At 38.7% G+C, this 16,451-nt stretch overlaps 1 protein-coding gene across 1 annotated transcript; it reads right to left on the bottom strand.

Moving 5' to 3' along the window:
• Nucleotides 1-224: 224 nt before the first annotated feature.
• Nucleotides 225-9,528, bottom strand: LOC109216845 (SMR domain-containing protein At5g58720). Its single transcript, XM_019381057.1, has 11 exons — nt 8,289-9,528; nt 7,594-7,619; nt 5,963-6,073; nt 4,438-4,523; nt 3,386-3,624; nt 2,784-2,860; nt 2,620-2,676; nt 1,300-1,367; nt 1,107-1,213; nt 934-1,004; nt 225-726 (listed from the first exon to the last, which is right to left on the bottom strand). Exons 1-11 carry the CDS (start codon nt 8,836-8,838, stop codon nt 598-600), a joined length of 1,521 nt encoding a protein of 506 aa, XP_019236602.1. The 5' UTR covers nt 8,839-9,528; the 3' UTR covers nt 225-597.
• Between the last annotated feature and the right edge of the window lie 6,923 nt (nt 9,529-16,451).

Below are 16,451 nucleotides of genomic sequence, written 5' to 3'. Positions count from 1 at the left end.
AAAAGGGACGTCCTGTTTGACTCAAATTAGCAAAGATTTCATAGTGAATCGGCTGGAATTGTCCAACAACACCTACCCCTGCCCCCCATTCCCTAATCTGAGTGACAGGGTTAAATATCAGTCGATCGTGGAGGCAAGTCATGCTCAAGAACAATGAACTATGGCAAAACTGTAAAAGATGGGGAAGGGAAGAGGGACCTCATGCGCTTCGTCGTTCGAGGGGCTAACTGGAAAAGTTTATAATCAAACCACCCAAGTAGTTAGAGCTAGAGATATCCAACTCAAATTTACAAGGTATAGAATTTCATGATGAAACACATAAGTTTTGCCCGAAAAAGTGGGTACTACAGTTAGTACAATATGTATTCTACAATGATATACTTGAACTCAGCTATCAAGCTGCATAATACGCAAAGCTAAGATCAACTTTACAATTCTCACACTAAGAAAAGAAGTTGTAAACATCGTAAATACAATAATCTAGGTATACCACGTAGCAAGCAGATAATCTAAAAATGTTAAAACTGCAATTTAGCTCCATTGTTAAATGCTAAACTCCACTGCACCTAAGTGCTAGCAACCATGCCTAAGAGATAATCAGCTATCATCACCATCATCATCAGAATCTAGAAAACTAAAATTCATTCGTCCATCGAGCTTGATGAGCAATGTTCCTCTATTCTCCTCAGTCCATTCAATACGTTCTTTCTTCAAAAGCTCAATTACCTGCAAATAACGACACATACTTAACAGTCACAGTAGCATGGTACCAAGATAAGCACACAAAGAGTAGATTCTCGTATTTGCGTTTTTCCTATGATATTACAGGAGACCTTCAAGGAAAATATTCTATCACGTGTTTGAGTTCAATGCTCAAGGAATCTAGCAACAGAAACTTTAAAAGAGGAGGAGGTGGGAACTTGCGTTCCATACCGAAGTTTTCAGTTTTGACTTCCCGACACCATGCATCCCGCATCCTGTGATAACCCTGAACAACCGAACAGCTGAGCACAAGAAATGTAACAACAGATTATAAATCTTCAGTATCCACTTCTGACACAAAATATCATGAACTATATGTAACCCATTAGCTCAAAGATGCTTACATCGTACATATGCTCCAAACAAAAGGTGAAGTTTCATAAGCCTCATTGCTGGTTTAACATGTTGCCCATGCAAATCAATAGTTATCATGTTTTCTATGCTCTTGTTTCTGCAATGGGAGCTCAGTTTAGCAGGGAAATCTAATAAAGCAATGAGATGATATTAGAAAGAAAAAAAAACCGATATGTTATCCACCTGGCTGCAAATATATCCTGGCTAGCTTTCTCATCAGCCTCTTGAGCCTTTCTGTTATGTAGCCTGCCCTGAAGCAGTGTCCAAATAAGGAAAATAAGAAACAAACATATATTAGCCTATCGTGATAAATGAAATATCCAATAGCTACTGTTTAAGTTTTGTAAAAGGGAGGCTGGTAGGCGTTGCTGTAAATAGTGCTACTACTAGATGCCAACAGAATAAAAGTTTACTTACCTTAAAAAAGTTAAAAGCACACAAAAAAGAAAAGTTAGAAAGCTACTGGAATCCTTATAGTTTCCCAAGTGAATTTCAGTGACAACTTTACCAAGAACTGTACAAAGAATTGCATGTCCCTATGCAAAACCAAGCAGAAGGAATAGAAAAAGCAAAATGGAGATGCACCTTATTCATGTTGATACTAAGTTAGATAAGAAAACATAAACAGCTATCATCCTTATTCCATTTTAGTGACCTAGTTCCATATAAAGGGTTAACTTAATTAATTTTCATTCTAACATCAGACATGATTTGTCTATTCCTTGGAAATAAATATTATGCATTTAACTATTCAAAAAAATAAAAAATTTAGGCAGCCCGGTGCACTAAACTCCCGCTATGCGCGGGTCTGGGAAAGTTCCCACTTTCCACGGCTCGAACCCGTGACCTCCTGGTCACATGGCGGCAACTTTACCAGTTACGCCAAGGCTCCCCTTCCAAACAAAAAAAATTACATTTAGAAAATCCATTAGATCTGCCAGTCCCAACCAAAGTTAACACAAAATAAGGCAGGCTAGCAGAAGAGAAAACTGATATATTTATCCAAACTTTATGAGCAATCTATCACATAACAATTACATCACATAGAGCAAAAAGTGATGAAAGTTGTATGTGAAGAATAAAACATACTCTCTCTTTCAATTTATGTGAACTTTCGGAAAACGAGGGTCAAATGGACTAATTTTTGCTGTGAATTCGGACATCGAATTTTCAAATTTTTTAAAAATAAAATTTACATATTCAGAAACTATATAAAAATAACTCCTATAAGTCACAATAGTTAACAATCCATAATATAAAAAAAGTAATTGCAAAAAACGTGGTTTAAAAACACCTTGTTTGACTCCCCAAATAGTAATAAATTCACATAAATTGAAACAGAGGGAGTAATACTTTTCAGACAACGCAGTTTAACAATAAAAAACGATATCTAACATGAAATCTTGCCCAACTAGCAACAGTAAACATTGAAAATGGAGGAAAAAGGAGTGAATAATCCCTTTATGAGGCATATTGCATCCAAGACTCCCACATTTAGTTTACCTGATCTGCAAGATAGGCAGCATATTCCTTCTGGCCATTCGAAAAAGCTGTTGTGGCCTGCAATTCAGTGTAAATTTTCAAGCTCTTAATTCGAAAACTTGAACATATCAAAAGATGTATAAGAAAAAAGAACATAACACAATGAACTTATAAAATATGCACACCTTCTGATAATGCAATTTCATTGACTCCCAGTGTTGCTTTGAAGCTTCACGGAACAGATGATACTCAGCTCCCTCAACTGTAATAGGAGAGAGATTCAAAGTAGTAAATAAATGGACACGATTTCTGCAAGCATCTAAAACCTTGCAATATGTTCCACCATGGAGATGGGGCCGGGGGTGGGGGCAACAGAGGAGGGAAAGAGGACAACAAATATTTATCCACAAATAAAAATGCCTGGAAATATTGTTTAGTCTTTTGGTAGCAACAGTGGAACTATGCCATCTCTAAATGGCTATTTAATAATTTCATTGACTTAAACCCATTCTGTAAGACGTATTCTGTAAAAATACTTCTGCAAGAAAAAATGACCAGTCGCACATTAAGAGAGACACTCTCTAGTAGGCAATCAGAGGTTAAGTGATGAGTGCAGTAAGAAGGTTTATTCTGAAGAACCATGATGATAAAAGAAATATCTGAAATATCTTCAATGTCAAAAAACGAATCAAAAGTCTCAAACAAAAATCTCCTGAAAGTTTATGTGTTTACAGTGTTTACATCTGAAAGAAACCAAAATACGCATCGAAAGAAGTTGTCACAATACCATGGATATGCTGCGGTGGTGGACTATCATTAGGACAAGATTCAAACCTTCGTCCCAAAGATGTCATTTTCTTCACAACATTCTTCCAGTTCATAGTAGTTGGTTCGTGCTCAGCACTCTTAGGGGTTGGCATATTAAACAAAGATTCCAAGATCTCGTGAGGAAGTTCTGGCCCAGAATTTCCTGATGTAGATGATGAAGAATGCGCGAAATTTCCTGCAAGACTTTTTGACTGATTCCTGGGGAAAAACAAACAATAATTTAATCCAGCAACAGGCTTCTAGAATTAACTTCCAACTGAAGGAACCACCAAAGACAAGAAAGACTGTTAGACTTTGGTACAGATCACTAAACATCATTACGTAAACATAAAAATGTTCAAGGAACCAAGATCCAACATACCAAAAGATCTCTAGAATCAACATATTACCAAATCCTAACGTAGCTAATTTATTTCTTTGCCTTGCCATATCGTCACATCCTGTTTCTTAACAAAAAACAGGATATCACTATAACCGCAATCAAGATAGAGGTCTCATGTGCACATACTTCTGTTTCAAAGTCATTCTTTCTTCTTCTTTTTTTAATGACAGTGGTGACCGGGCCAGCTTGCGAGCACCTTGACTACTCCATCGGCGTATCTTCTCTATCAATCCTTTTAGCTTTATGCATTAGGCATTGTAGTTGGAGAATATAGTGTTCTACATACTTGTGTTTTCACCCAGTTTACTAGACTTGATTTGGATAAGCATTTAGCTTTTTCATATTAGGACAGATATAGCCGATATAGGAGTATGGTGTGGCCCCCATCCATCATTTGTAATCTTTGTTATTTATAAGTAAAGCAACCCACCTAGCGCTCCAAGGTTGGAATTAGGCTATTTGGGAAAAAAAATATATGTCCTTAACCTTCACCCAGCTTCAGGATCTATGTCCAACACAAAGGATTCTGATAACGTAGAAAAATTGAGAGTAATTGAAAAGGCACATGTCCTGCTTAAAGGACAGAAGGGGAATTATCTTGGAATGTGATGCAGTATCTGCTATATTACCTGCCAGGATGCCCCCAAAACCACACATTATCTTGAAATTCCCCTTCAGATGAATGAGACGTAGAATCAGATGTCCTATCAGTAAACTGCAAGAAAATTGTCACTGAGCATCAGATCATCATTGTAGCGATCTTTGAAGGGCTTGTGGCTAATGTTATGGAAAATTGGAAAACAAAAACTTTAAACGATTTATTTTTTAAAAAAAAGGCCTTCTAAGAAGGAGATTTGGTCAAATCAAATGATATTGTCTGAACTAAGTTATAAAAAGTTTCAACACCTTATGATATAGAGTCAATGGACAGCACAAAATGTCCATGGTCTTAAAACACTCGTAAGGCAGAACCAACCCCAAACAGATATCTACTAACAGGCAATTGCAAGATTTCTATTAGTTTGACAAAAAAAGTTCTAGTTGTTAAAAGATAATTTATTCATTTCCAGAAACAAGAGTATATTGCTAGGTATTTACAACGATAGCAACTTTACAGATTGTGTAAGGTGCTTAGAAAGTCTAACATGGCCTCTATGTCATTTGCAATTGCCATGTTACACCACTAAAACAATAAAGAAATACATCTGCTAGTATGACACCTCTTTTCTCTTCAACAAACACACGGTTTTCTTTGTAAACCACCTTTTCTCCTCCTCTCGTTCTTCTCCTTCTACCAAAATGATTTCTCAAAACATTTTGGGAGCAAAAAACCCAAAACCCCACTACCAAGAAGTTCAGCTGAAAGGTAGCCATTTTCAAATGACATCAAGCTTTTCGGAGACTAGGAAACATAAATATTTTGAGCACAGTAAGATGAGGGAAAATATGCCAGCGTACTTACTAATTTAAAGCAATGAGCTAATCACATGCCGGCATACTTCATTTTTGTGGGTGTGTATGTGTGCGGGCACGCGCCGGGGGGGGGGGGTGTTATAAGCATATACAATTGTACTTCTTTTGTTCACCAAAATCAAATCAAAGGTAAAACCTTCATTACCCCTAGGTAGCAAATTGATCATGTTAAGTTTACAACATCAAATCAGCGAAAAGTCAAAATTTAGGTGCTTTAATCCATAGCTTAGTATCTGCATAGCAGGACTTTTTCAGAATTTTTTAATGACAAAATAAAGACATTAATTCAATAAAATGAATAAGTCGCTTTCTTGGTTGTTCAGCACTGTCTATTTTACATAAGAAAGCAGTGCCAGCTTTTACGTAGGTATCTTCAGCAATTCATGGTATAGCTTCCTTGCTTTTTTGCTTACCACAGTCTACAGACAATTATTCACAGAGGTATTTGCCCATCATATTTATACCACATGCAACCTAAAACATCAGAACCAAAAGAGAAAGAATATATGCCATAGAGAATGATAAAGGGGAGATAGAGAATGTAGCTAAATAGTCAGCGAGAATAAAATGAAATGTTGGTGGTATTTGAGCACCAATCAGGAATGCAGAAAAACTATAATGTTAACCAAAAGGCTAAAACATAAAATAAATGGACTGCAGAAGAAACGAAATTAAACCTACACCATCACTTGAATGAAGAGACACTGCCTCTTCCTTGCTGCTTGCACTATAGTCGCTAAAGTTAGGTTGCTCATTAGAGGAAGCAGACAATTCAAGCAAAACACTCAGAGCCTGGAAGAGAAGCACGAGCATTATGAAACCAAATTAAAGGAGAAGAAATTAAAAAAAGTGGAAGCTGTGAAAATAGAACTGCAATAAGACATGTCAGGCCAGATTACACTATAAAAAGAAATCATAAGAATAGTTAAACAGCTGGCAGTCAATAGTTCTTCCATTTTTATTCCTCCAAATTTTAAGTCAGATGTCAAAGCATCAAGTTATGATCCGCAGAACCAGAGGCGGACCTAAGATTTTAACGCGATGGGCGCACCATTTTTCTTTATACTGTGCCCCTTAAAGGCTTTAAGTGTTCAGGGTGCTACATATCATCGTAAATCATTTTTAAGACATAGACACATACATATACAAGATGGCTACCAAAGCTTGCGGGTTCTGGTGACCTCTCACTGTTACCAGTAGGTCCGTCTCTGCGCAGAACAACAATGAGGAAGCTGACAATGATGGCACAAGAAATGACGAAAACACTAAGAGAGTCACAAAAACATAGTAAAAACTCAAACCCCATACAGGACACTACTAAACTATGAAAAATAGAGAGAAAGTGATGTTTCAAGAAAGCCAATGTGCCACGACAATGGCAGCAAACTGTTAGGGACGTCAGTTCGAAGGAAAGTTGTTGCTTCAACTTGCTTCCATAGGTTAAATGGCAAAGAAACTGTCAGCAGAACAAAATGTTCTAGATACAACATCAACCCTCCAGGTAGACAATCTCGACTAACTACGAGTACACTGATCGGGAAATGAGCTTCAATACAATATCAGACAGGACAATCTACAAGAAATTGTCACTCAATTTTATGCTAACCTTAACCAACCAAATTAATCTGAACTTACAATGAGCAAATCTAGACAGACTGCAATCCTATGCCTCCAAAATCAAAAGCAGGATTTACTGGGATAAAGCTTGGTCCAGTTTTATGCCAACAGATTGTGCTGCATGAAATTGGACTGACTGATGTAAATTATGTCATACAAAATGACCAAGTTTGCTCTAGAGATAGATTTGCCCAAGAATATCGTGCATGGAAAAGACCAACCTTGAACTTCAGCCAAACAACACTTGAACTTGAATAGCAATTGGGAAACTAAATCATGCCCAACAGTTAGCTAAACTAAACGGGATTAGATCTGAGTCATATCCTCAAATTCACAAAAAGTAACCAACCTTTTGAAATGACGAGTAATAATGGCCAAAGACAACCTCAATGAAAGGCGGATGAAAACACCTCAAATCTAAATGACAAGCATTGGTATCCAACACCTAAAGATATTTATTTGATTGTAATAATAAAATGGCAATCTTACTATATAGGAACCAATTATAAACAGAACGTGAGAACAAGACTATTTATGAGACCTTCACTAGAAAATATCACAACATATGGTGATACTATCTGAATTACAGTAAACAACACTAATATTCGAATGAGGAAGAAAAGAATTGGATTCAAGCCTCGGTCGACTGAAAAAAAATTGATTTGAAACAAATGGGTAAAGTTAAACAAATTTACCTTCTCAACTTCGTATCCGCATTGACCTGCATTAAACGAAATGTCTAGTTACAAGACCATTAATCAAGTGAAAAGCATCTCCATTTATTTTCAATAAAGTTCAATATATTTTTCATCAAAAAATTATAGTTCAATATGCTTCTGACCTGAGTATGACCACACAAAACTACACTTAACCTAATCTTGAAGTTACACTTCTGATGCAGCAGAAATTTTTCTCAATTTTACATTGTGGACATTGAGATTGAGCCTTCACACAATAACAGAGTTGCCCCTTTCAGTGACCTGTAGGTGTGCCTACTCACCCCCATGGCCTGGGGACACTTCGAGCACGAGGTAGGCCCTCTTATGATACACATTGGGTTACTTCCACATGCTTTTTATTATTTTTCTTCGGTTTAAATGATAAGGAAGAAATAACGCTCTTTTCATCATTTACTTCACGATAGATAGCTATACAAGTGTCTGTCTAAATTGTTTATGTCAGGTCAGCACACAACAAAATCAGTAAGATACTGAATTCAGTTATGATACAACCACAGAGGTCACTGTTGATTTAGCACATATATTACCACAATCTCCACCACACCAAGACATGCGTTGCACCTTCCACTGTTAACATAATTATGTTTTTCTTTTCTTTTCTTTTCCCTTTTACTTCTTTCACAAATTTGAAACTAAAACATAGCACTCACATAGAACATCTCTGACAACAGCTAAGCTCAAAGCAGAGTCCTCCCCAAGCATGGAACACAAAAACTGCTCAACATCGTCATTGCTCGCCGTTTCATCACTTAAGCCCTTGAATTTTGAACAACTCTTCTTCGGAACTGACCTCACGTAATCCTTCCCTATCATCGCTGAGACTGTTCCTGCAGCAGCTACCAATTTCTTTGTCTTAGCCTTGCGCTGAGCCGAATTCTGCAGCGATTGACCCCCAACAAACATGTCCGAATTGTTACTCGAATCCAAGCTCGAACCGACATTCCCACTCGAGCTTGAGCAGCTCGTGATCTTGTCCTCTTCCTCACGCTCCAGCAAATCACTCAGAATATTCATAGCTTTATTCAAGTTTCCATTTGCCTCTTTATAAGCACATTCTGCTTCCTCTACAGATACAGAGCTAAAAGCATCCGTTAAAACCTTTAAAACACTACTCTGCCCTACTTTGCTATTATCAGAACCATTAACAACATCGCCTTGTTTAGAAGCTTTTGATCTCTTCTTCTTCTTCTGGTGCTTCATTTTCTAGTTAGTTACTATCATATACAACAGAATTGCTACAACATTACGCTACAAGCAAAAAAATACAACATTCATAACTACAAAAGCTGAAAGCGAATCACTTACGAGATTTTGAGCTTCTAGGCATATACTTTTGAGCAACAATTACTCATGTAGCTACTATTTAGACCAAAATATATAATAAAATTTTCGAATCAATGTTCGAGAATCTCCCAACAAACTAAAACATTTCATGAAACCCTAAATCAAGAGACGAACCAAAGCTGAATCGGATCAATCGGTTGCTAGGTTTTGAGCTTCTGGATATGAAAAATTACACATGTAGCCACTATATAGACGAAAATACGCAGCAAACATTTTCGATCAAAGAAAAAAATTCAACTTATCGATAAGGAGATCGAGATTCTTCGAGAAGCTTCTGAGAAACTGAAATTTTTTCATGAAACCCTAAATCCAAATTAAAGGATGATGACATGATATATTGAAACAAAAATTGCAGATAATGGTGAAAATGGTTGACTATTGGTAGAGAATGAAATGGAGGAGGAGTCCTGTTTTGCAATTATTGCGGTTTCCAAATTCCAATACCAGTGAGAATCTGATGAAACGCGAAAAAGGGTAATTGTGGAAATTTTGGGGGAAAGGTCTGTGGAACCGGATGGAACTAATAGGGTAGAGAATCGTGGGACTAGATTTACCCTCTGTTTTATTAGGTACGCCACATAATGTGAAATAAGAATCTATATAGTATTTATTTATATAAAATATAAAAGTAAATATTTCTTAAAACAACATATTTACTGTTAATTATTGCATAAGGACTCATTTATTATTATTCATCACATAAATAATTCATATATCATAATTCCTGTGTGCAGTATGTGAAATAGACGACCTTTTAGCTCTTTTGGTCTATATGGAACGTAAAATCACCTCAAATTTATTAAGTAGAAAATTGTAAAATTGATGATACAAAGTCAACCTTAATAAAAGAAATTAATTTTCTTTTTTGATAAAAATCCAAGTATATTTTTATTTGATTTTCTTATAACAATGGATATTGGATCATCTTGCACATACCTTGGTCATTCAGTAGTTATATATTATCTCCCTCAAGCAGATGTATATGCTAATTTTGTTCATCAGGAACTGGATAATTGTTTAGGGAACATTCAATGATAAGTATAATATTTTTTTTTTATTTTCATGGTTTAGTGATCTCATTTACAAATTACAACAGTAAGTAAAATTAGTATCATGAGATTGATAATTAGTTACTTCTAATTAAACTTTTTTGGTTCCTTTTATACTCCTTCGGTTCCTTTTAAACGATTTTCTAGCTTTTTAAACTTGACCCAACAAAAGCGAGTTTTAAGAAATCAAAAAGGTTTAATTTTTTTTTCTTCAAAACTGCTCTTATCTAATAAATTACACAACGAATTCTAAGAAGTGTTTGAGGAGAGATAAAGGTTCTTTGAGTAAAATAATCCACTTAATTACTGTTACTAAGCAAATCTTTTTAATGAGTGTCAAACCTTTAAAAATCACTTAAAAGGAACCAGAAAGAGTATTAAAAGAAAAGAACAATTACGTGCCGGTAAAACTTTAGAAAAACCTCCAAATTTGCAACTTTACTGATTGTTTCTCAAGTATATACTATACTTTATTTATTATATTTTAGATATATAAACTCTTTCTTCTGCTTCTTTCACCACTACTCCATAAGTCCATAAAATATCTAGTTTGTTAACTTTAAAAATACAAAAGATCAGAAACATATTTCTCTTGTTAACTTCAACCTTTCCTTCTTTGTAATAGATGGATTGATGAAGTTCCACTGATATTTTCAATGGATAAGAAAGTTTGGATTATTCCCTACCTTTTTTAGCAACTTTTGATGTGCCTTCGCACTTTCCTAATTAGTTACTCCATTAATATGATTTATTTGGTTCCAACTTTGAGTCCCCGCTGCCTGACATATACGCGAATCAAAAATCTTTTTCAAAAAATATAGTTTTGATACTCCATATTTTATCAAAAAAACTAATTTTCAGGAAGATAACTTTTTTACAATTGTATACGTTCAAAATCGTATGCGATTTATAAGCTCGAGGGTCCATCATGGGCCCGAGTTCGGGTGAAGTCGAGATTCGAGACCAGTGGACCAAAATCAAGCTCGAAGACAAAGCGCAATGCCCGGAGATAGGAGTACGAGGAATAAAAAGCCCGAGTATGCCCGACTCCGAAATAGTACCGTTATGGATTTGTACCAGAGCAAGCTAGATTCCTGCCATGTCCCCAAAGTCATAGCGCGAATCCCGGATAAGATTGTACGATTCCGTACTAGGCGGTTAGACAACTATAACAAGAATATTCCCTACTGTAAATAGGAATATTCCTTATTTAGGGTTCCCCTGTTATATAAAGGGGATCCCAATCATTTGTAAGACCATCGGATCACTGAGAAAAGAATATACTCTACCTTTTTCGCCTGCTTTTCATCAGCATTGTCCTTTAGCTCTATTGTTCTTACTTTGCTTTGTTTATTGTTCTTATTATATCAAGCTTACCTCGAGGTCCCTGAGCTCGAGGTCACTGTTGCTGAGTAACATTAGTTTGAATCACTTTTCTCTTTCATTTCTACTTCATACTTCTTTATTATTAATCGGTATTGAATTAAATCACGTATCTTTAAAACCACAAATCAAATTTAATTGTTACTCGTATTTTCGAGGGAAACAGTTTGGCGCCCACCGTGGGGCTAAAGATAATAGTGATTATTTCTTTACTGATTCTCGTTACACACGTTATCATTACACTTTTTCTTGTCAAGATCTTTTGATTCTCAAGCTTAAACATGTCTAGCACACAAAACGCATCTGTTCATGACAATGAGGGTCTTGGAGAAAACAACGGTATAGGGGTCGGTGTACCACCCATAAACCCTGAGGGAGTGCCAAATATGGAGCCAGTTGATATCAGTTCACATAATGCTCTAAACACGGATTCAGGCACGGACCCCGTAGGGAATGCACGCAGGGAAGCCGGACTAGGGGACCAAGGAACACCAGGAGTAGGAGATGGGGGAGTCAGTTTTCAAGTGATATTCGAGATGCTGCAGACTCAGCAAATCGCCATCGCTCAACTCCAAAGTCAAAATAAAACTCTGAGCATGGCTGAACATGAAAACAATCGACGTGCTAGGCCAGCGCCAGAAAGATCTAATGAAAACGGCTCGGGGACTGACCCCACGATTATGAAAATGCTTGAAGAGCTCACTAAGAGGATCGAGTCCGGAGAAAAGAAAATTGAAGACAATGATAAGAAAGTGAGACTTATAACTCCCGTGTAGACCAGATACCAGGGGCACCTCCAGTTTTGAAAGGTCTAGATGCCAAAAAGTTCATACAAAAACCATTCCCTCAAAGCGCAGCTCCGATGCCCATTCCTAAGAAATTTCGCATGCCCGGTATACCCAAATATAATGGTACAACCGACCCTAACGAACATATTACTTCATACACTTGTGGAATCAAAGGAAATTACTTGAATGATGATGAAATCGAGTCAGTGTTGTTGAAAAAGTTTGGGGAAACTCTCTCAAAAGGAGCTATGATTTGGTATCACAACGTAGCCCCTAACTATATTGTTTTATTTTCTATGTTAGCAGACGCTTTCGTTAAAGCCCACGTCGGGGCCATAAAGGTGGCCACGATAAAATCGGATGTCTTCAAAATAAAACAAAGGAACGACGAGATGTTAAGGGAGTTTGTGTCCAGGTTTCAGATGGAAAGAATGGAACTGCCGCCGGTCTTCGACGATTGGGCAGTACAGGCCTTTATGCAGGGTTTGAACGAGCGAAGCTCAATTGCTTCTCGACAACTAAAGCAGAACTTGATCGAGTATCTAGCCGTGATGTGGTCAGATGTACACAACCGTTACCAATCTAAAATCAGGGTTGAGGATGATCTGTTGGGAGCCCCCTCGGGTTCAGTTCACCCAGCAAGTTTGCGGCCAAGCCCCCGAGGGACACAGACCGGAATCAAGATTCAACAAAGAACGGTATCAGCCATATGCCGACAGAAGGAACAATGGCCCGAGCCGTAACACTCCTCGGAGTGATCGGAGAAACGATCGAGGTCAAAGTTCTCGGGGAATCATGAGTAAGAGCAGGTTCGATAAACTTACCTACCCCGCGGAGGCTCCCCGATTATCAGAGTACAACTTCAGCATAGATACGTCGGGGATTGTCTCAGCTATCGCAAGAATCAAAGACACCAAGTGGCCCAGGCCTATACAGACCGATCCTTCTCAAATAAATCCGAACTTAATGTGCAAGTATCATGGCACACATGGTCATCGAACAGAAGATTGCAGACAGCTAAGGGAAGAAGTGGCTCGATTGTTCAACGAGGGCCATCTTCGAGAATTCCTAAGTGATCGGGCTAAGAATCACTTCAGGGGAGAGAAGCAAGGAAAAATGAACAAGAAAAACCACAACATGTAATCCACATGATCATTGGCGGAGTCGATGTCCCTCAACGACCTGTGTTCAAGCGTACCAAAGTATCTATCACCATAGAAAAAGGGACTCAGAGCAATATGCCTGAGGACATCTTATCATTCTGTGACGAGGAAGCGGAAGGCATATCTCAGCCTCATAACGACGTCGTGGTAATCTCTATCCTTTTGAATAAAGTTCAATTTAAATGTGTTTTAGTAGATCCAGGTAGCTCGGCGAACATAATCAGATCAAGGGTCGTGGAACAACTCGGCCCACGAGATCAGATAGTAACTACATCCCGGGTCCTGAATGGCTTCAACATGGCAAGCGAAACAACAAAGGGAGAAATCATCTTGCCGGTAAACATATCCGGGACCATACAAGATACAAAGTTCCATGTCATCGAAGGCGACATGAGGTATAACACACTCCTCGGGAGACCGTGGATGCACAACATAAGGGCAGTGCCTTCAACTCTTCACCAGATGATGAAATTCCCAACAGAGGAAGGAGTGAAGACAATCCATGGAGAGCAGCACGCCGCAAAAGATATGTTTGCAATCGAGGAAGTGCCCTTGACCTCGGAGAAATCAAGCGCCGAAGATAAGCAGGCGGCTAAATATCAATCACAGCCCCCAGCCTCGGCGGAGTCGGAACAACAGGTAATCGAAGACGAAGAGGACTTCCTTACTCCTCGAACCTTCGTCGTTCCTGAAGAGTCCGATGCAACCAAGTCAAATGTCGAGGATTTAGAGCAGGTCATACTTATCGAATATCTTCCCGAAAGAAAGGTATACTTGGGAACGGGATTAACCCCGAACTTAGGAAAAAACTCATTCAATTTCTTATTGATAATATGGATTGCTTTGCTTGGTCCCATTTAGATATGACAGGATTCCACCGGAAATTACCACACATCGGTTGAGCATCGATCCCAGGTTCAAACCGGTGAAGCAAAAAAGGAGGCCTCAGTCCGAGGTAAAACATGCCTTCATAAAAGACGAGGTAACCAAACTTCTTAAAATAGGATCCATTCGGGAGGTAAAGTACCCCGAGTGGTTAGCCAACGTAGTTGTAGTTCCTAAAAAAGGAAACAAGCTTAGGATGTGTGTAGACTATCAGGACTTGAACAAAGCATGTCCGAAAGATTCTTCCCCATTACCGAACATCGACCGAATGATTGATGCCACGACTGGCCACGAGACCTTAACTTTTCTCGATGCCTACTCCGGGTACAATCAAATTCAGATGAACCCGGAAGAACAGGAAAAGGCTTCATTTATTACTAAATTTGGAACTTATTGTTACAACGTCATGCCCTTTGGGCTTAAAAATGCAGGAGCTACGTACCAACGCTTAGTTAACAAAATGTTCGAAGAACAGATAGGTAAAATAATGTAAGTCTATATTGATGATATGTTAGTTAACTCCCTGCGCGCAGAGGACCATTTGGCTCATTTGCAGGAAACATTTGGAATCTTGAGCAAATACAACATGAAGCTTAACCCGGAGAAATGTGCCTTCGGAGTCGGTTCGGGCAAATTCCTTAGCTTCATGGTGTCAAATCGAGGTATCGAGATTAACCCCGACAAAATCAAGGCCATCGAAGATATCAAGGCCGTGGATAGCGTGAAAGTCGTACAAAGGTTAACGGGTCGAATAGCTGCTTTGGGCCGGTTCATTTCGAAGTCATCAAATCGAAGTCACCTTTTCTTTTCCTCGCTCAAAAAGAAGAAGGATTTTGCATGGACCCTGGAATGCCAACAAGCCTTAGAAGAATTAAAGTGGTATCTGTCGTGCCCGCCTTTGCTTCACACCCCGAAGGTAGATGAAAGGCTTTATCTTTACTTGGCAGTATCGGAGATAGCGGTAAGTGGGGTATAGTTCGAGAAGAGCAAGGTACGCAATATCCTGTTTATTACGTGAGCCGTCTAGGAGATGCTGAAACTAGGTACCCTCACTTAGAAAAATTAGCACTTGCATTGATAAGCGCATCTCAAAAGTTGAAAACATATTTTCAATGTCATCCTATATGTGTATTAACCACTTACCCCCTTCAAAATGTTTTGCATAAGCCCGAGCTATCGGGCCAATTGGCCAAATGGGCCGTCAAAATTAGTGGGTATGATATCGAATATCAACCCTTAACGGCCATCAAGTCTCAAATCCTAGCTGACTTCGTGGCCGATTCACGCCGACCCTCATACTAGAAGTAGAGAAAGAACTCCTATTAAGCTCTGGTACAACATCGGGGGTATGGACCCTTTTCACTTACGGTGCCTCGAACGTGAAAGGGTCTGGGCTTGGCATTGTCTTGAAGCCACCCACAGGTGATATCATTAGGCAGTCTATTAAAGCTCCAAAATTAACTAACAATGAGGCCGAGTATGAGGCTATGATTGCAGGTCTTGAGCTAGCTAAAAGCTTGGGAGCAAAAATCATCGAGGTCAAGTATGATTCTCTATTGGTTGTAAACCAGGTGAACAAAAGTTTCGAGGTTCGAGAGGATAGAATGCAGCGGTACTTGGATAAACTACAGGTAACTTTTGCACCGCTTCAAGGAGTGGACTCTGGATCATGTGCCTCGAGAGCAAAACAGCAAGGTCGATGCGCTTGCCAATCTGGGATCTTCGGTCGAAGAAGATGATATCATCCCGGGGGCCGTTGTCCAATTATCAAGGTCTGTGTTAGAAGAGGGTCATGCCGAGATAAATTCAACAAGTCTGACATGGGACTGGAGGAATAAGTATATTGATTATTTGAAGAACAGAAAACTCCCATCGGACCACAAAGAATCGAGGGCCCTACGAGCCAAGGCTGCTAGGTTTGTATTAGATGAGGATGGAACATTGTATAGGAGAACGGGCCATTGGCAGTATGTTTGGGTCCAGGGGACACCGATTATGTCCTTCGAGAAATCCATGAAGGAACTTGCGGGAATCATTTCGGCGCCGAGTCCTTGGTTCACAAAATTATCAGAGCAGGTTACTACTGGGATAGCATGGAAAAAGATACTAAGGAATTTGTCAAAAAATGTGATAAGTGTCAACGATTCGCATCAATGATCCATCAACCTGGAGAACAACTCCATTCTGTCCTATCCCCATGG

This window comes from Nicotiana attenuata, unplaced genomic scaffold (assembly GCF_001879085.1).
Source record: "Nicotiana attenuata strain UT unplaced genomic scaffold, NIATTr2, whole genome shotgun sequence".
Classification (NCBI taxonomy): Eukaryota; Viridiplantae; Streptophyta; class Magnoliopsida; order Solanales; family Solanaceae; genus Nicotiana; species Nicotiana attenuata.
This window is presented reverse-complemented; position numbering and strand designations above follow the sequence as displayed.

What these genes read in the sequence shown, in the direction of transcription:
- LOC109216845 (XM_019381057.1), bottom strand. Translation starts at nt 8,838, where the DNA reads ATGAAGCACCAGAAGAAGAAGAAGAGATCAAAAGCTTCTAAACAAGGC. An exon ending in TTTTGGGGGCATCCTGGCAG is followed by an intron (nt 3,625 to 4,437) that starts GTAATATAGCAG and finishes GTTTTTCCCCAG; the next exon opens with GAATCAGTCAAAAAGTCTTG. An exon ending in CAGGATATATTTGCAGCCAG is followed by an intron (nt 1,214 to 1,299) that starts GTGGATAACATA and finishes CTCCCATTGCAG; the next exon opens with AAACAAGAGCATAGAAAACA.